At 42.3% G+C, this 20,867-nt stretch overlaps 1 protein-coding gene across 1 annotated transcript in view; it reads left to right on the top strand.

Moving 5' to 3' along the window:
• The window catches only part of dusp10 (dual specificity phosphatase 10), a 13,249-nt gene extending 483 nt beyond the window's left edge, over positions 1 to 12,766 (top strand). Inside the window, exons 2-4 of the mRNA XM_005921533.3 lie at positions 903 to 1,732; positions 6,635 to 7,003; positions 8,298 to 12,766. Of these exons, the coding sequence (XP_005921595.1) occupies positions 949 to 1,732; positions 6,635 to 7,003; positions 8,298 to 8,563 (1,419 nt within the window). The 5' untranslated portion in view covers positions 903 to 948 and the 3' untranslated portion in view covers positions 8,564 to 12,766. The remainder of the gene's footprint in view (positions 1 to 902; positions 1,733 to 6,634; positions 7,004 to 8,297) is intronic.
• The last annotated feature ends 8,101 nt before the right edge of the window (positions 12,767 to 20,867 follow it).

Genomic DNA, 20,867 nt, shown 5'->3' with positions numbered 1-20,867 from the left:
TGTGTGTGTGTGTGTGTGTGTGTGTGTGTGTGTGTGTGTGTATTATAAATTCTCTCTTATTTTATAAGCCCCGCAGGCTTAATGGGCTTCAGTCCTGACAAATGCGGCAAAGTTACAATCCGTACCTTATTTTTCTTTATTTTTATTTTTTATTTTTTTGTTTAAATCAGTCATCCCGTATTAATCTTTTTAGAAATTATTCACGGCGGTGGTGTGAAATTAGATTTCCTTCAGTCTGCAGCTCATCTGATCAGTTAGTCTCCTCCTGAAAGCCATATCACATTCTCGGCACGTTCTCATGCCGGTTTTTTCAATGAATTTGGCCATGAATGATTTCTGCTTTTGCTGAACCTGCACCGTGCATAAAGGATGGCAGCGGCCGGGACAGGCAAAGCTCGGCGGGTGTCTTTACATAATATGCCAAGATGACATGCTTTTAAAATGCTCAGGCTTCTGATCCAAAGGAAATGCCACCCTTCTTTTTTGGTACCCCGTCTTTCCATTTGGGTGAGACAAAACTGCAGCATAGCATTGATGCAGTATTTTATCTTTTTTTCTTCTTCTTTCTCTCTTTACCTCTTCCTGTTTTTGAATCAGCCACACCAGAGTTGGGATGAAAAATTAAGCATCACTCACGTGTGTGCGGTGTCTGGGGGATGATTCATATTAATTACACCCAAAAGTGATTCAGTTACAGGAGAGTCTTGATGATTTAACTGTTTATTATTAGTGGCCGGTCTGTCACACCTAAATTTTCCCACCAACTTGGGTGTCGCCCTGCAGGTGTTGACATTACTAATATTTGGCTTCTGCAGCCGTTTCCTAGTTTGCATGGTGTTCAGACAGACGAGGGGACGTCTTCTCGCAGCCGGGATTAATTCAAAAACTTATCCTTTCCACAGAGCGACTTGTTGAGTTCTCCGTGAAAGTCCAGTCCTCGGTCTCCCCATGCCTCCATCTCCCCTCGACGACAGAATTGTGGTGGCGCTGCCAAGGCCAATCCGACCTCAGGAACTCCAACTACGCCTGGACACCAGCTACCTGGACTCCATCACCACCAGCAGCATCGACAAGACCGTAATCAGCACCACCGTGGTGAAGATCCGGGCGACGGCCAATCTTGTAACGTATATGCCCTCATCCAAGGGCTCCACGCGCTCATTGTCGTGTGGATGCAGCAGTGCCAGCTGCTGCTCTGTCACAACCTATGAGAAGGACAGCCAGAGCCTCAGCCACAGCCAGGTGAGCGCCAGTAGCCCCAATCTCAGCTACGCCGGGCCCCCTACCCCAATGGTCAGCAGCCATGAAGCATTAAGTGCCCCCAGTCTTGCCCCTGGCACACCGAAGGCCCTAGCCACCGTGAGGGTCATCCACCCCAATGAGCTGGCCAAGCGGATAACCTGCTGTCCCATGGGTCACCCTGTGGGGCCCGTGCCGGTCATCATTGACTGCCGGCCCTTCATGGAGTACAACAAGAGCCACATCCGGGGGGCCGTGCACATCAACTGCTCTGACAAGATCAGCCGGAGACGGCTGCAGCAGGGCAAGATCACTGTGCTGGACCTCATTTCCTGCCGTGAGGGCAAGGACTCTTTTAAGGGCATCTTCTCCAAAGAGATTGTGGTTTATGATGAGAGCACCACAGACCCGAACCGGCTGACATCCACTCAGCCTCTACATGTGGTCCTGGAATCACTGAGGAGGGAGGGCAAGGACCCAATCATCCTCAAAGGTAACACTTGAAGTAGAAGCATCAAAGTGGGAGATAAGTGAAAAACAAGCAACTAATGAGGGCTTTCATTTACAAAAAGGGGGTAGAAAGCGCAATTTCATGGGGTTTAGCCTGACTTTGGAGGGACTCTGTAGCAAGTGTCTGATTTAATCAGCGCTAGAAGCTTAGGCGCAATATAAACTAACATGAAACAAATGTGGTAGAATAATAGTGCGTTTAAAGCCTCCTAAACTTTTGTCTTTATTGTTCGGGCCAGCTGATTTTCTTTCTTTCTTTTTGCCTGTCACCACAGCGTTTTAGTTTTATCACCCAGTGAGCTGTGGACTTAAGCTTCACAGCAGTTATAACACCACAGATAACAGCTTCTGCATCCACTGCCTGCATCGCGCTCATGCATAAACATATGCACACGCTCTTTAAGAGCTTTCTATATGACTCGCTCTCACCTTTTTTTTTCCCTTTTATTTTATTTTTCTGTTTTTTGCAGAGAGCTAGAAGCAGCTGTTAGTAAATAAGGCAGCCTGGTGAGATAGCAGTCCCTGGGTCATTGCCATGTTTTCTATCTTTGGTTGGTGTGTTTGAAGCTGGAGAAGTATGTCGTATTTGGTGGGTTTGGGGGTTGGGCTGCGAGTGTTCCTGTATGCCTCCCAGTCACAGCCTAGCCGTAAGATCACAGCACCTTGATCTCGTCTCTTCTCGTCTGTTGCTTTCACTTGTTCCTCTGGTCCTCCTGTGTACTTTGATAGACGAGGCTTCTCCTCAGTCTCTCATCCTGCACGGGTGTCTGTCTGAAGCTGCCTCAGTGGGAGGAACAGGCAGACTGTCTTGCTCTTTCTTCCTCTGGTTTAATTCTTGCAAAATGCGAGCATCCTCTCTGCTAAAGGGGATCAAATAGCACAGGCTCACTTTCCTCTACTTTTATCAGCATCGGCGATGGCTAGTTTCTGCCTTCTCGTCACATGTGCATTCTTGCCTGGAGCCTTTATTCCATTCTGCATACATGCATGTTTTATAGTATGTAATATTTCACTAAAAACCGTGAACATTTTTTTTGTTGCTGTAAGGACTTTGCTGCTGTAACGTGCAGCCATCATTATTCTTTACTTCCTTAAATTATTTGTAGAAATGTGTTATTTCAGGCAGCAGTAAAAATAACACATCTGGAACATACTTGTGCAAATGCTGTTGAATAATTTAGCCAGAGTCTGTTATTTTAGAGCTACCAAACATGTCTCCATCATGATTTATTGTAAATATGGCCACGGTGTGTGTCTCTACTTCACTGGAAACACAAGATCTTCCGTCCCCTGCCCCGCTGCAGCTAAAAGCAGATATAGGTTACACCTAATCCGTCAGAATTGCCATAAACAGCATGTCAGTAGTGTTGGAGGGTTTAGGGTAAGGGCTGGAAAAAAGCAGGTCTGTGGTGCGAGAGGCCTTGCGAGGCAGAAGCGGTAGCTTCTGAACAGGAACTGAGCCAGTGGCTTATGAAAGTGATCGAGACACTTCTCGTGTTTTTCACTTTTGTCAGTTTTAGTCGCAGATAATGACAGACAGTCACACTTGGCAGACTTCATCTCATGGCACCGTGCTTCTTCTGGGGGTTCTGCTGTTCTCGGTTTACTATGAAAGCTGAATTTGAGAATAAAAATATGCTTATTCAGTTTGAGCCAGAACTTATTTGCATTGTTCACATTCTCATTTGCATTGTGCGGCTAGCTAAATTTGTTTTTCCCAAATATAGATTAAAATGGCAGATATTTGCTTGTTACTAATGTTTAACGGAGTAATAATAGAGTCACAACAAATTGCAATAGAGGCAGCTTTTATTTACAGCTAAATATTTAGCTTTTGTGTGCAAAGGAATGTGTATATCGCCCAATGTTTTAGAGCCTTTGTTGAATTTTTGCTCTAAAACTGGGAAAGCGACTCTGAAACGCTGTCATCTGCACATTAATACCCCTGTTTTAGTGTTAATTTTGGTCTATACCAACTCGTGATGGATAGCTTTCCCTTTAACCTTCCCTAATGCTTCTGTAATGTGGCTTTATTTTGACGTTTAACTGAAATCAGCTTCCCAATAAGGTTAGTCAAAAGAACGCTGTTATTATAATAATAATGAGTTACCTCTGCGCAGTAGAGGCTGTGGTCAGATTACAGGTTGGAATTTTTCAAATTTAGGTAAAGCGCTTTACTAGTCCCTAAGGACCCCAAAGCGCTTTACACATCCAGTCATCCACCCATTCACACACACACTGGTGATGATAAGCTACATGTAGCCACAGCCACCCTGGGGCGCACTGACAGAGGCAAGGCTGCCGAACACTGGCGCCACCGAGCCCTCTGACCACCACCAGTAGGCAACGGGTGAAGTGTCTTGCCCAAGGACACAACGACCGAGACTGTCCAAGCCGGGGCTCGAACCGGCAACCTTCCGATTGCAAGGCGAACTCCCAACTCTTGAGCCACGATCGCCCATTTATGATACACAGCCATTATATATATACACCCTGCTAGTACTGGGCTGGACCTCCTTTTTGCCTTCAGGACTGCCGTCATTCTTCATGGCATAGATTTGACAATGTGATGGAAATGTTCCTCAGAGATTTTGGTCCATATTGACATGACAGCATCACACAGTTGATGTAGATTTGTTGCACATCCATGGTGTGACTCTCATGTTCTAGTACCTCACAAATGTGCTCTACTGGCTTTAGATCCAATGACTGTGCAGGTCTTTCGAACACAGTGAACTCATTGTCATGTTTAAAAAAACAGTTTGACATGATTTTAGCTTTGTGACATGGCGCGTTATAATGCTGGAAGCAGCCATCAGAAGATGGTCCTTAAGGGACATGGTCAACAACTCACAGTAGTAATTTAGGATGTGGTATTTAAATGATGCTCACTTAGAGCTAAGGGGCCCAAAGTGTGTCAAGAACATATCCATCATGATATTACACAGCAATCGCCAGCCTGAACCATTGATACGAGGCAGGAAGGATCCATGCCATCATGTTGTTTATGCCAAACTCTCGGCATGCCATCTGAATGCCGCAGCAGAAATCAACACTCATCAGACCAGTCAGTGTTTTTTTCCAATCATCTGTTCAATTTTGGGAGCCCATGGAAATTGTACTCTCAGTTTCCTGTTTGTAGCTGGAAACAGGAGTGGCACCTGGTGTGGTCTTCTGCTGCTGTTTGCATACTTCAAGGTTTGACATGCTGTGCATTCGGAGAGGGTGTTCGTCATACCTCAGTTGTAACAAAGGGGTATTTCATTCATTTTTGCCTGTTGCAGTACGGTCTTTCTTCTTCTGGCATCAACAAGGCATTTTCAGTCAGAGAGATACCGCTCACTGGATATTGTCTGTTTTTCATACCATTCTCTGTAAACCAGAGAGATAGTTGTCGGAAAATCAAAGTAAATCAGCAGCTTGTGAAACACTCACTTCTGGCACCAATAACCATGCCTCGTGCAGAGTCACTTAAATCACCTTTCCTTTCCATTCTGATGCTCAGTCTTCATGCATCAGTGCATTTAGCAGCTAAGGGATAACTCCTTCATGAGCTGGTGGAGACCAAAAGGAGAGCTAAAAATAGAACAGGGCTTATATTCTTGAGAATGTTTAAATGATAAAGTTTGCTTGATATAAATATGTGTTTAGTCTTTCTGTTGAGAGATAATAATCAGTGAGAGGAAAAAATGTCCTAATACTTTTATTTCTTTAGGCAAGGTTTTTCTAAATGGCTATAAAAATACAGATACAATATAGCTTTAAAAAAATAATTGTAAAATATTGTGATTTCTCTAATCTATATAACAAGAGTTGTACACCCGATACAAGTGCTTTACCTGCACCCCCGAAAAAGCCCATAAAAACATTAACATCATGAATATTATTCATCTTATTATTAAAATTGGTCACTCTTTTGGGCATTTTCTAAAAAAAAATCTGGAAATGAACTCCATTTCAGTGGAAATTCCCCAAGGTGTTTGAGCGTTGAGCTTGTTGTTGCAGGTCCTGTGAACACTTCCCCTTCTTATATTTACCACAGTGTAATTACTACCATGATAATGAGGGCTTGGTGCCTATCATACCACGTTTAGGGTGATGTCTTTGTTTAACAGTGGGGCTGCTTCACGATGGAAACCGACAGTTGACAGGAGTGTCACCTGCTCTCCACCACAGGGGAAGTTGTATGGTTGTGCGATGACCTCACATGGCATTATGTCAGCTCTTGCACTGTGAACAATACATGAACTGATACTTGGACCCCTCCCCAGAGCTCCAGTGCTGAAGGGAACCTTTGGCTGATGGTATCACTGGTGCAAACAGGTGCAAACCGGTTATTTGGAGAAGTGAAGTGAATAGTGTATTTAAAACTCAGTGCACCTATTTACCTTCACATTAACAGGTAAACAGATGCGCCTGTGTGTACATGAGCTAGTGGAAAATGTCCCGCAGGCAACTTTGGGTCTGGTTCTCAAAGCAAGTTCACTTGGCCAATGGCTTCATCCTATTATCTAAATGCAGCATTCAAATTAGAACCAAATATAACAGTGGCGTCTAGGGTTTGTAATGTTTTCAGGGCTTCAGAGCTTTTATCTGCTTTTATCAGATGTGTATGCAAAGCTTGGTTGTCCTGCTTAGCTGTTTCGTGTTTCATGTGGTGGTCAGACACATAAGCATGTTTATTTTTAGCAAAACTGCGCTCCTGTGGGAATTGAGCCTTTAACCCGTGCCATGTCATCTTCATGCTCTATCTGCTGACACCAAAAGGGTCCAGTCTGGATTTAGAAAAAACAAACTGAAGAAAAAAGTGTTGTTTGAGAGTTTAACTCATTTTTTTTGAAGCATTAAACCCGCCCTACATCAGCCTTTCTCTCTCCATTCACAGGAGGCCTTAGCAGCTTCAGGCAGAGCCATGAAAACCTGTGTGAGCACTCGCTGCACCTTCACGAAGGCTTGGACACGGGCGCAGCTGCTGGCCTGACGGGGGCTCTACCTCACTCCCTGCCCTCCACCCCGGACATAGAGAACGCAGAGCTGACGCCAATCCTGCCCTTCCTCTACCTGGGGAACGAGCACGACGCTCAGGAAATCAAACTGCTGCAGCGCTTGAACATCGGCTACATCCTAAATGTAACCACCCACCTGCCGCTCTACCACTATGACACGGGCCTCTTTGTCTACAAGCGCCTGCCTGCCACCGACAGCAACAAGCAGAACCTGCGGCAGTACTTTGAGGAGGCGTTTGAATTCATTGGTATGAAAATCACCTCTTAGCTTCACAGTACACATTTGGACTCTCAAGCTCGGCCATCTCACTGGGAAGCTGGCGTATTTAAAAAGTCACGTGACATAAAACTTTCACTGCTGGTTGCACAGAGCCGTCAGCAGTTAAACAAGCAAAAATGTTGGTGCATAAACTGTCTACATTACAAGAGCTCACATTGTGTCATGTGAGGTTATCGCGCATAGTATAAAAATAATCTGTATGTAATGAGTACTTCCTTTTGTGTGTTTTCTTGTAAATCTTCTCGTGACTCACACTTATTTCTTTAAATTCTAGTGCAGGAACCGCTTGGTTAAAAAAGGAAAGGTCATGAATCATCCCTCTGACACTGGAATAGTTGGTTTAGAGCAGCTCGCTCTCACGTCCTTTGAATGCATTCACTTTATTTTCTGAAGGTTATAGACAAAACCTCAGAAATTCGGCATTGTTAGACGGATTCAAAAGAGTTTTTGTTTAGTCTTGGGTTGAAGTATTTGTAAAAAGGATGAACTCATTCACCTTTTTTCTCTCCCTTATCTTATACATACTCCAGTCCCCTCCACGCAATTAAAAATGTTAATGTTAGGAACACAAAGGGATATTTTATGTAAGGAAACAATAGTGCTGTTTTTTTCTCATATGGATAACTAAAGTTTGTTTAAACTGGATGGCTCACATAGTCTGAGCTGATCTATTGAAATTTCTTTGCTGCCTGAAGGGAGGAAGGTCCTAGATCTAACTCACAATCAAAAACTCCACTTAGCTGAACTGAAGGTTTCAAAAGAGCTCCATGTCCTGGCATGTTGGATCCAGTGAATTAGATCTGTAGTTGATGTGCTGCTGTAATGCAGTATTAACTCTTTCCTCATAAAGACGACATTTGACGACCTGCCCCGTATCCCTAATGACGAGTTTTTAAACCTCTGTATATATCAATAAAGATGAGGTTTGATGACCATTAGAGTAGATTCAGGGTCTTTCCACGGGTAGCTGCATAGACAGAGGCCATCCTCAGTAACTTCTTATGCAAATCTAGTCATTTTGTTCTCTAATAAGGCCTGAAACATGACAGAAACCCCTCAATTCAGAAAAGAGCCTTAAAGGTAGCTCCTAGTAGCATTTCACGGTGTAAAGACTGAAGTAGATAAAAACAAAACCTTATAATCTAAAGTTCAGAAAGGTTTACTCTCTGAACACCTGAAGGCACAAAGGAAGGTTCATTATCCAATCATGTGTGATGACTGGACTTCCTCATGGGCTAACTGTTTCCATGTTCTTTCTGCAGAGGAAGCACAGCAAGCGGGTATGGGCCTCCTGATCCACTGCCAGGCAGGCGTGTCTCGTTCAGCCACCATTGTGATCGCCTACCTGATGAAGCACACCTGGATGACCATGACGGACGCCTACAAGTTTGTCAAAACCAGGAGGCCCATCATCTCCCCGAACCTTAACTTCATGGGCCAGCTGCTGGAGTTTGAGGACGACCTCAACAGTGGAATAACGCCACGAATCCTCACGCCAAAGTTGATTGGTGTGGAAACCGTCGTCTAGATTAACCTCTCGACCACTCCCCCTCCAATGCTCGCACTTGTACCAAGTCTCCATCTGCCAGCGGAGACTGGCTGATCTGAGCCAATTTGGAGTGTGAGAGTCGCCGAATTTTTCTTGACTCTTGAGAGTGCCAAAGCTCTGGGTCAGTGGCGAAGAGAAATGCCAAAAATCCCCACTGTTTGGACCTGGCTGAAGTCCCAGAGGAGAGAGCTAGAAAGACAGGAAGCGGTCGGTGGCGAGCTTTCCATTTGTGACTGCAGAGGAGCTTAAATGACGGAGAAGGAAATCTGTTTGGAAAAGAGATTCTGTGCGCTTAGGGGTAGATATTGACAGAAGAAACTCTTAAAGCTCACACTGTGGCACACAGTTTATGTTTGCAGACTCAGGCGGGGTTGGCCACGGCAGTGCCTGTCCAAAAAAAACAAACAAAAAAAACAAATAAAGACTTGTTTGGTGTGTTAATGTTGTTTTATTTTTATACAGGGGTTTATGGGGGTGACCATGACAAGCCCACAGCGGCTTACTGTGCAATAATTTCAGAGTGGAATGCAACTGAGACCTTGATCTTATGTGTATATATCGGACTTGATAATACAAAAATATTTCCAGCTCTTTGCTGAACAACGGTTTTGATGTTAATGTAAATTACTGTTGTTCAGTTCAATGTGCATAAGTATGCTGTATTTTAGGCAGAGGTAGGAGATGGGGGGTGGGGTGGGGGGGCTTATGGGGGTTTTTGTCCGCTGAAACAAAATTCATACTGAGTGCGTTTTCTTCACTATCTTCATTTCCCATTCCTGCATCTACATATGCATATCTTTTAGCAATATACATAGTAATAGACAGCCATATGAGCTTTTCTTTTGTGTTTTTTTTTTAATGCATGGCTGCTGGCAGTTGAAGGAACACTTTGAAATTACAGTGAATATTGTCAAACAGGGCTACTGGAGTTGTTTAATGTAACACAATGGAGGAATATCACTGCCTGCTTCTGTCTCCTAGTCGTTTTTTTCGCTCCAGTTCATCCGTGAGCCTGCTCTGTTGTACTGTTAAGTCCCCGTTGTGGCCTCATCTTATGTTCTTGTCAGTGCCCTATATTTTGAGCTATGGTTCAGCCGATTCTAAGGTAGCAAAGTTAAGTTGAGGTACAAAAAAAACCATGCACTTCCACTCGTGGGTTACAGTTTAATGTGACAGTGAGGGTGGTGGTGTGGTAGCAGCGTGACCATCGTCTAATCTCGTGCAACTCCCTGTCACAAAGCTACAGTTAAGTGAGCTCTTCTTCCTTGCATAGGCAAGCGCTGCTGTCACGTGCTGCTCTAGTGCCTCTATCAATGCCTTAATTCATGCGTCACCAGTGGGCCTGCGCATGGCACTCTTAACATGTACGCACGAATGCAGAACACGCAGAGGTCAAATGTTAGCTCCCAGGCAAAACTGCCCCGCTCCTTTGTCTCAGCTCTTTTCAGACACGAGAGACTTCACGTTGCCTCGCTAACCTGTATAAATGATGGCATTCTGTCATTCGGATAACATCTTTAAGTTAATGCTTCTCACCGCTTCATGCAGACCTGGCCAAAGAGAGTGAAGAAGATCACACTGATCACGTCTTTCATGTGTGGCGGGTATGGTTCTCATTGAGTTATTAATCAAGAGATGGCACACTTTTGAACGTCTCGTCGCCATTGCCACCAAGAGCAGGGTCTCTATCACTCTGCGCGTCTGTGTGTGTGCTGCAGGGTGCTGCTGAGAGTGCTGCGCCCCATCCCTGCCACAGGCTCAGAGAAGGAGATCTCTCTCTCTGTCTTTCATTGAGAAGAGCAAATGCATCATAGAGGAATGTTTTAATTACATCCGTTAATTAGATGCTGAGTTGGTGAGATAAAATGTTATTTCCATTTTTCAGACATTCGGGGCATTCTCTGGTGAGCTGAGGCAGCTCACAAAGTTGCACGAGAAACACGCCTGTTTGTTAGGACGCATGCAAGACTGTTGCGAAGCGGTCAGATTAATAGAAACGTGAGTGTCTGAAAGGAGCTACGTAGACATCACTCTTCTAAGATTGTTTCTGCCATTCTTAATCAACGTGCGGACGTTTAGGAAGAAACCCCTGGAGGTTAAAATGCTCTTTGTGCGAGTCCAACCAAGTGGTGGCATTTGAAAGGAAATCTAATTGTAAATGAGCTCGGCACGATTATATGCACTTCCTGCTTCACTAATATACTCACCCCTGACCCATAAAACAAATATATTAAGACTCTACTTGGTAGACTTCGCTCTCATCCATGTTGTAGATTGCTGCGTTGCCGCTGCACGTGCTGAATTTTGCATTCATCCTAATTTGTCTTGGCGCATTCAATTGTCTCACCTGTTGAGTGCTCATAGTAAAAAAGGAAGCATTTACCTACCCAGGTGGGATGAGCTGCGGTTTAAGCCTTTCCACTCATAGAACCGATCAGTCACTAAAGACCTTGTCTAGAGCTAAATGTGTGCACAGCCATAAAATATTCAGCAGATCAACACTGTTGGAAAATTTAAAATTTCCTTTTCAAACAAAGAAAAATTGCCTTGTTATCGCGTGGAAACCATGCGTCTTTGACCTAATTGGTTTAGATTTGATAAACCCAAGGGCTTTCAAAGTTTTCCCAGTACATAAAAGAGCATATAATCTTTCAACTGAAGTTAAAATAAACAGCCAGTGATTTATGCCTTCTTCCCGAGCTGATTTGAAGCAGCTTCCTTACAAATTACGGTCCCAGTTCTCTTTATAGTCATAATGTTCTTCTGGTTTCTGTTCAGCTCTCCACTGTCTGCATGAAATAAAAGGCATGCAAAGAAGCACAGGGCTAAGTATCAGTGTCGAAAAAACATCTGCTTCGCAGTCCACTGTAAACAAATTATATCTTAAAACCAAACCCGAAAGGTTTTTTTTCATTGTTGTTTATTCAGTTTTGAAGAAAAAGTTCAGTCGGTAAGATTGAGACGTTTTCATAGCAAAGTGAATACGCATACAGTGTACTCAGTAAGGCTTTACAAACCAACATTCACGACAATAAGCTTGAAAAAAAAATCCCTCATGTGAAACTTCATGCTATGCAAAACGAACGAATATATAACGGGCTGTTTTCAGCTATTGTTTGATAGTTTCGAGGTCTCTGTGAACATTTCGAGCATGAATAACAAGTTTGCAGCCTCAAAAAGTGAGATTTGTGTGATTCACCGACAAAGAAGTTTAAAAAAAAAATGTCTGTCCTATGTATTTTTTTGTTGTTGTTGCTGTTGTCACTGGTGTCTACTGGTGCTTTACAATATCTGATTATGATGAAAAGGTATAATAATAATAATAATAACCATTTACCACACGTTTGTAGATGTGCATTTATATTTGGTGACTACCATTTGCCAATAAAAAGAGAAAAGAAATAAAAAGAAAAAAGAGAGAGCTTATTATCTGAGCCATTGTTGTAAAGGAAAAGTATACCTTTTCATCCCATTTGCTGATTCTTACAATCGCAGAGGCACATGGCTTTTTTTTTTGTTTAAATGTAACGATCTATTTGACTGAATAATGTAACCGTCATACTGTACATTGCTCTCCGATCGGAAACGAAGCATGCTGTGTGCTCCTGGTCTGTGAGGGACACTCGCAGTCATTATGGTGCTGTCTGTTTTTTCTCACATTGCTCTTTCTGTAGAGGTCATCGCCAGACTGACAGCTCCGAAAAGGCATCTGGGTCTGTTCCCTTTTATTCGGAAATATGGTTCTGTATTAGAACAATATCAAGCTGTCACGTTTGATGTGCACTCTTTACGACTAGACTTGTTTAAGAGTCTCTGCTTTGGGCTCAGGCTCCGGTGACAATGGGCTTCACTCTACAAGTCTCTATATCTTTCTTTGTGTCTATAGTAAACACTCAAATATATACAGTATATAAATATATATCTATTTTCTTTGTATGCATATATTCATTACTATTTTTGCACTGACCTATGGACAGATGGATTTATTTTTTCCACAAAGGGTGCTATTATAACGGAGGCCTTCTCCCACACCTTTTTGCATGACTTGCTCAAAATTCCTCGACTGGTCTGTCATCTCTCCTACTCTCCTCCTACTACTCCTTGAACTGTTGCAATTGAAGCACTGTAATTTTGTAATCCCTACTCGTGAGCTTTGAAATAAACAGGGAGGCTTGAAATTTTGTTTGGTGTACTGGATGTTTTTCTCCTTACCGTCTCAACAGTTCTTCAGCCACTTAAGATGAAAGATAGCCAGTTTCTAATATATTTTACTGGCATTTAAATTAATTTGTTATTAAATCTGTGACAGATGTTTCATGTTGCATTTAAAGCTATTTATATGAAAAAATGGTCAAATTTCTGTGTAATATTTGACTTGCCTGACACTCCCCTCAGCTAGATGAGGACTTTTAGCATTTTGCAGCTGACTGTTTTGGTTTTATGGCCCACAGCTTTGCTGTTTTTGATGCAGTTTTCTCATTTACGACCGCAGCAGGCAGATATTTTGATGCCAAGTTTCAGACTGAGAGACCAGTTGAATTGGCTAATGTTCATAACTATCTGCGAGTTGTATAGACATCCAGCTGCTTGCTCTATTGATTACTTACACTCACAGGCCACTTTGTGAACAAAACATTTAACTGGTCATTAACACAAATATCGAATGAGCCAATTACATCGCTGCAGCCCAATACTCTGAGGCAAATGGACATGGTCAGGATGACCTGCTGAAGTTCAAACTGAGCATCAGAATGAGGAAGAAAGGTGATTTAAATGACTGTGAATGTGGCATGGTTGTCGGTGCCAGATGGGCTGGTCCAACTCTAACTGGTTCAAAAAAACTGAACAACAGGAGAAAAAATAGTGCCTTATCCTGGTCTTAGTCTTTATTTTTGCTCCCAGCTTCACGTAACAATACGAAGGCATCGATCCATCCTGGCTCGTCTCAACTGTTCAGGCTGGTAGTGGAGGTGTAACAGTGTGGGAGATTTTTTCCGCGCACACTTTTACTTAGTGCTACAACCTACCTGAGTATTGTTGCTGACCATGTCCATCCCTTTATGACCACAGTGTATCCATTTTCTGATGGCTGCTTCATGCAAGATATCACGCCATGGCACAAAGCTGAAATCACCTCAAACTGTTTTTTTGACCATGAATGATGAAGTTAATGAGTTCACTTCACTGAAATGGCCTCAAAAGTCACCAGATCTCACTTCAATAGAGAACCTGTAGGATGTGGTAGAATGGGAAATTCACATCATTGATGTGTAGCCAGCAAATCTGCAGCAACTGTGCGATGTTATTGTGTCAGTATTGACCTCCAGCACCTGTGCCCCCAAGGCAAAAAGAGTCCCACCTGATACTAGCAAAGTGTACCTAATAAAGTGTCCAGAAAGTGTATTTAAATGTAAATGTTGTGTCTACAACTCCAAAGCGACCACAAAAAAAATAAATAAAAAAATGCAGGTTTAAAAATTATTGAGAACTAAAAAGCACAAAAGAAATAAATCACAATTTTTGGACAAGAGAAAAGAGAAAAAGAAGTCTTGACGGGAGACGCTGTCTTGACATCTGAGCACCCAGAGGAATACACAGCAAGAGTTGTGAATTATCTGCGCTCCCTTCCATTGAACCATGTGTCACATAGCTACAGGAGTTATGAGCCTAAATTTACTCCAACTTTACAGGCGGCTGCTGCCTCATGGCTAGTGGGGAATGGGGGTCAAGATCTCTCCATAGGAACAAGAACAAAAATAGTTTTTAGTGTTGTTTCTAATTACGAACGATGAGTGCCACGACTCATTAATCCTTTCCTATCAGCACTGGGCCGGCTGGCAGCACCAGAATAGCCCTGATCTTTGTGCTGCTGCACGCCGCTCTCCAGTGAGCCCTGCATGGACGTATTAGGCAAAGGGGCCTGAGAGGAGGACCTACCTTTCCTGTACACACACACATACACAGGTGTGCACACACATACATTCATACACGCACAGTCAAGTGTGTGCATACTTCACAGTCAGAGGAGAAGGTGACATAATCCAGAGAGGAACTCCAACCCTGAGGACAGCTGCGCTGGTTACAATCAAAACTGTTTTCTTTGTTGCACTTGGGTGACGTCTCACCTAAATGTCACTGCAGCAGCACTCTGCTGAGACCTTGTGAATAAAATGCTGCCGGTCAGCAAACTTTATTATAAACTACACTAAATGTACAATATGGATTTGAGCTAATGGCAGGCAAAAGGATTGCAAAAAGTATGAAAGAATGGTGAACAGCTTGATTCTCCTAAAAATAACTGTACTTAAGGATTTATTTGGTGTATTAATTTGATACTGTGACCAGGTTTTCTCCTTTCAGTGACTCTAAAGTCTGCCAAAACAGTCATGAAATATGATAGAATTCTTGGCTGAACTTCCCACTGCTAACGTCCACTAGAACCGCTGTGTCTTCCTCCCCTCACCCGCAACTGTCACTGCAGATAGCCCCCCTGCTTAAGCCTGGTTGTGCAGGAGGTTTCTTCCTGTTAAAAGGGCGTTTTCCCTTCCCACTGTCGTCAAAGTGCCTGCTCAAAGGGAGTCATCTGATTGATGAGGTTTTCTCTGTTTTCTCTTTACCTTACAATATAAAGCATCTTGAGGCAACTGCTGTTGTGATTTGGCGCTATGTGAATAAAATGGATTTGAATTGAAATGAATTGAAAATTGCCTTTGAAATTGTTGCTTTGAAGACAGGGACCAGATCGAGACCGCTCGCAGTCGGCTCCTGTCTTTAAAGCAACTTTGGTGATAAAACAGCAGTAATATGGAATCAGTATGCTGTTAGTTTGGGGTCAAGTTGGGAAGCATGATGAAACAAACTCGAGAGAATCATATATTCCTCCACAAATGAGGCAGGTTTGCTTTAATACAGAATATAACCAGAATGCAACCAGTTGAACGAAAAGCTTTCTGGAAATGAATGTGTCGCAGACGAGTTGCTCTCTGATTCCAGTGTGTTGGCGATGTGTTTCTAAATTAAACGGCAATCTGAGTCAGACTGCAATTTTTTGGATACACGTTGCCTACCACCTGTGCCTTGTGACTGAAAGTGGTCGGATGGGTTCAGCGTTCAGGACCCTTAGTGGGCTGCTGCAACTACTGCAAATGCAATCACCAGGAAACAAGAGAGGTTTAGGAGGTTGCCCCCCCCTTAGAATGACTTTGCCATTAGAATGCAAATCTACTTCTTCATTTCAATCCCTCAAACCTTACTTGCACAAACACTTGATGAGGAAATCTTCTGCAGCTGTGTCCTGAAGGGCATTAGCCACCGTTTAAAGAAACAAAGCCTCACAATGTGAACAGTGTACACCATTCTGAGGTATCAACACCAGAGCCACAATAGCAGAAGGAACAATTCCTCAGCTGCACACACAGCAAAGCAGTCTTACCTTTTCTGCCATCTATACAGGCAAACATTTGTTGACTCACTGTTTTCGCTGACTCACTCAGGCCAAAAAACCAAAATGCTTTTTTTTTTAGTAGAATAGGCATGGATTTTATCCCTGTCTGCACAGAATACCTTATTAAGACTGATTTATTTGGTTCCTGATTAGTGGTTTTGTGCAGGATAATTATTGAGTTTTGTAGCTTGATTATCTTTTAACAGATTCACATTAATGTTTTCTACTGTTCAGTCTTTATGCTGACCAAGCTAGACAGCAGTTAAAATTTACAGTGCAGACATGAGAGTGGTATCAAGCTTTTCAGATATCTCCATAAACAAGTAAATGAGCAGATTTTTGGAACATGTGAATTATTCATTTACAGCCTTTAATATGCATTTCTCCCCCTCAGGCTCTGCTCATGAGTGCTTTAAGGATGTTTTTTTTTAGAGTTGCCATGTCTATGTCCACATAGATTTGTACACCGGTGCACATTTGTAATAGTTTGGATTACAATATTTAGTGAAAATGAAATGAAATCCTCTTTTAGAAAACAGTGGGCTTTCATAATGTTCATAAAGAAGTGGTTTTATGGCTTTTAGTGAACTTCACCTCACCTTTGAGCAAAACATCAAAAACCATCTCCTGTATCTAAATCTGAGCAGTTGGCAGGTCATTGTTTTGGAATTAGATGTTCAACGATCACTTATGGGTGTAAAGTTTTGGTGTCTGCAAACTTTTGGCAGCACAGCGTATATATATTTATACCTGTGATGTAGATTAGTCTGGACGAGCTGTCCCACTCACTGTGATGTACTTCTGCTGTAAATGAGTTCTGGCCTCCGATTCTCTGCAGTCAGCTCTCAGTTGGTGAGTATGAATTATCCTCCTGCATCACAAACAGAGACACAAACAGGAGTGTGAGACGGGGAGACAAACGGGGTCGGCGAGGGCCAGAGAGAGATAAAATGCGAGAGAAGGGGTCATGGCTCATTTCCACCCCTGTGCACCAGGGAGCTTACAGGGAGGGTCTCCAGGTATGACACAAGTGCCATATTGATGTATCTGCAAATAAGCAAATGCAAATATGCCACCTGGAGTGGAGCCAAAGACGGGAAAGGACAAGGAGCTCGGAGAGTGAACATAAACAAAGAAAAATGTTATTCTGCAAAGATCAAATTGATATCAAACAACACTGCCGGCTCTGCAGTGGGAAGAGATAAATATGCTGTCATCTGGAGCTGCTGAGTCCACAGCTTTGCAGAGCGAAGAGCGGCGGAGGTTCATTATCGCTTGTGGCACGTGTCGGACATTTGAAGTGTCATGTGTTGCTACACAGCCACAAACTGACCACTGCACAAGAAACAGGCCGGGGCTCAGTGTGGTGACACCATATGTCACGCTGTCTCTGCGTGAAGCTGCTGTGGCCATGTTTGGAGTGTATCTGGTGGCTTGAGGCTCCTCCCCCAGCAGAGTGACACTTTATCGGAAAATAACACATCGTATTCATGCATGTATTGATTCACAGCACTGTATTTGGTCTAGTTTGCCTCATGATTCATATACACACACACTGTCATGCAATAATCGTCAATAGACACGCAACAGCTGTCAGTTTTGAACCATTCCTATCTTACTTTTAGTGCTTTTAATACATTTTATATAGAAAACCCAGCCATGGGGGCATGAGCCAGTGTACCTCTGCTGCTGTTGACATGCCAAAAAGTGATGATCTGTCAAAAATTTGTTTTTTTTATGCCCAATTTTCTTTTCTTATATTGGTAAATAGCCTGTAGTAAACAGGCTATGAAAGGATTATATATAAAATTATATGTAAAATAAAGAAATGACCTAACTATCGTTATGACTCTGCATTATTCCACTCAATCCAGTCCTTTTTGGCCAGTTAAAATAACGTTATAGGATTGTTACGTTATAATTTCTTCCTCCTTTTGGTCAGATCTCTCTTGAAAAAGACTTCTTTAATCTCAATGATAGTTCTGATCCAAATTGAAAAAATGGATTTATAAAACTGACTTTGCCAGAAACTGATTGGTTTAAAATGACTTGATATTATTCATGAGAGACATGTTTAAGAGGTTATAGTTCAACTGGTCATTTATAGCAGCTTAAATACAAGAATCCTGGCACGATGCTGGTCCCAAGCCCTGGTAAACAGGGTGGGTTGTGTCAGGAAGAGCAACTGGCATAAATCAGACATAAAGGTCATCAAAAATGAAATTTCCATACAGGATCGGTTGAAGTTAACAATGACTTTATCCAAAATAATATACAGTGGAGAAGAGAGGTCAGGAAGAAGGTGTGGCAGGGTTGAGTAGGTGTAGATAAGTGCCAGGGGTGATTTGTGACAGAAGGATGGCAAGAAACGGAACGTTTATAAGATAGATAGTGAGACCTGGTATGATGTATGGTTTGGAGACAAAAAGGCAGGAGGCTGACCTGGAAGTGGAGATTTTCTTTGGGAGTGACCAGAATGGACAAGATTAGAAATGGGTACATCAGAAGGAGAACTCAGGCTGAGCAATGTGAAGACAAAGTTAGAGAGGCAAAGCTGAGATGGCTTGGACATGTGTAGAAGAGGGATCGTGGATATATTGGGCACAGGATGTTGAATATGGAGCTGCCAGGCAGGAGGAAAAGAAGAAGACCTCAGAGAAGATTCATGCTGTAGTGAAGGAGGATGATGGGGATAAGGGGAGGTAGAGGCAGATGATCTGCTGTGGTGATCCCATAAGTGAGCAGCCAAGAGCAGAAGAAACAGGAGAATACATTTTATGGAAATGATTTATCATTTTAAAATATAATAAGGTTAAGACAGAAATTACAATAGAGACACAGCATGACTGAGGTGGCTGACTCACAGTCATGTAGACTTATCAGTTTCAGTAAACATATACATCAAAGCCTCCCCTGACTTGTTGAGTTGGAAAATCTGACCAATGACAGTCGGTAACTTGTCATTTAGATAAAAACAACTGAGATTAACTTGTCACACATGGCCATAAAGTAAAGTGCATTTAATTAACACCATTACATAATCTTGTTATCTTTAACTGATGCACATTTTGCATTGTTTCAGTGCTTGCATGCGTTATTCCCCATAGTATATCGCACAAAATCATGGCTCTGGTAATCATTCTTGTCATGAGTCCACCACACTGTGCACGTTACACTTCATTGGTTTAGAGCTGGTTTTAAAACAGCAGCCATCTGTTTTTCTAAATTGTTTTGTCGTTATTTTTTTAATTTTTTAATTTTTTGCAGGATATTTCTCAACTTGAGATAAGTGGAAATTATTCTTTTATCATCATAATTTTATCAACTGCAGCTCAACCACTTCCTAGGAGTGAGTAAGAGTCCAAACACCATCATTTCCTGATGATGCTGGTGCATGCAGTATGTTGTAGTTGGCTATTTTAATGGCAGTATCAACAACTATACGAATTTTAATCTAGGCATGCGTGGTGACAGGTGCTCAGATTCCCACTAATTATCATGATGTCCCTTCCTTAGATTGACATTTTTGAGTGATATCAGTGCTTTTTGACTTTGCCCTTAAAAATGAAGCTATTATGTTTCCACAGTTTGCATCAAACACAGAAGTATTTCGCCCATAAAATCAAAGTGCCACCATAATCTTGTTCAAATTCATTTTCAGGTTATGTTGCCATCATTTTGTTAAGTGAATTTCAGCCGATATTGTGTTTTTGTTTAGTTTAGTACACTCATTCAGCCACTTTATTAGGTCATTTGAGAACAGTGAACTCACTGTTGTGTTCAAGAAACTGGTTTGAGATGAACATGCTTTCATGTCGTTTACGCCAAATTCTGAGCCTACTGAAAGCGGCAGCAGAAATGAAAAGTCATCAGATGAGGAAATGTTTGTCCACTGTTGGTGAAACCAACACTTATTGGACAGAAATAGCAACTGCTGTAGCCCATCCCCTTTAGAATTCAACATGTTGGAACTTCACACCTTGGTTGCAAGAAGCTGTTATCAGTTTAAAGCAGTCTGGCCGTTCTCCTCTGACCATTATATTCAGCCAGAGAACTGTCGCTTACTGGCCATTTTCTCTTTTCTTCTGATAATTATCTGTAAACCCTAGAGAGAGAGTGGCTGAGTGGGAAAATCCCAGCAGATCAGCAGTTTTTATATACTTAGACCACCCTGTCTGATACCAACCACCTTTAAATCACTTTTCTTCTCCATTCTGATGCTCCGTTTGAACTTCAGCAGGTCGTCTCGATGATGGCTACATGCCTAAATGCTTTGTGTCGCTACGGTATGTGACTGGGTGATTAGACATTTGTAACAAGGAGCTGAACAGATGTACCTAACAAAGTGGCCAATGAGCATAGATATGTTTATTTAGATGATCAATTCAATTCAATGTTATTTATACAGCACCAAATCACAACAACAGTCATCTCAAGGTGCTTTATATTGTAAGGTAAGACCCTACAATAATATATACAGAGTAAAACCCAACAATCATATGTCCCCCTATGAGCAAGCACTTTGGCGACAGAGATATTAACAAAAATAATAAATTAACGGTTTAAAATTGCAGCTTTTAGTTATTTCAAATACTTCAGGTAATACAATAAAGAGGTCTGTAGCTGGTGGGCAACCCCCTGCTTATTTACTTATTTCCAAAGTAAAGCTCAGCATGAACATTCTGCATTAAACTGTTATGTGAGTGATGTCATCTAAGACAAAGTGACAGGGCTGAAAAAAAAAGCAGAAGAAAAAAAAGGGAACATTGTGTCATCATTTATTTAATTTTAAGAATGACACTGCAGATGAGAGGAGGAAAACCGTGACCTCACATCGGG

This window comes from Haplochromis burtoni, unplaced genomic scaffold (assembly GCF_018398535.1).
Source record: "Haplochromis burtoni strain Fernald_Lab_line unplaced genomic scaffold, NCSU_Asbu1 Contig_47, whole genome shotgun sequence".
NCBI lineage: Eukaryota > Metazoa > Chordata > Actinopteri > Cichliformes > Cichlidae > Haplochromis > Haplochromis burtoni.
This window is presented reverse-complemented; position numbering and strand designations above follow the sequence as displayed.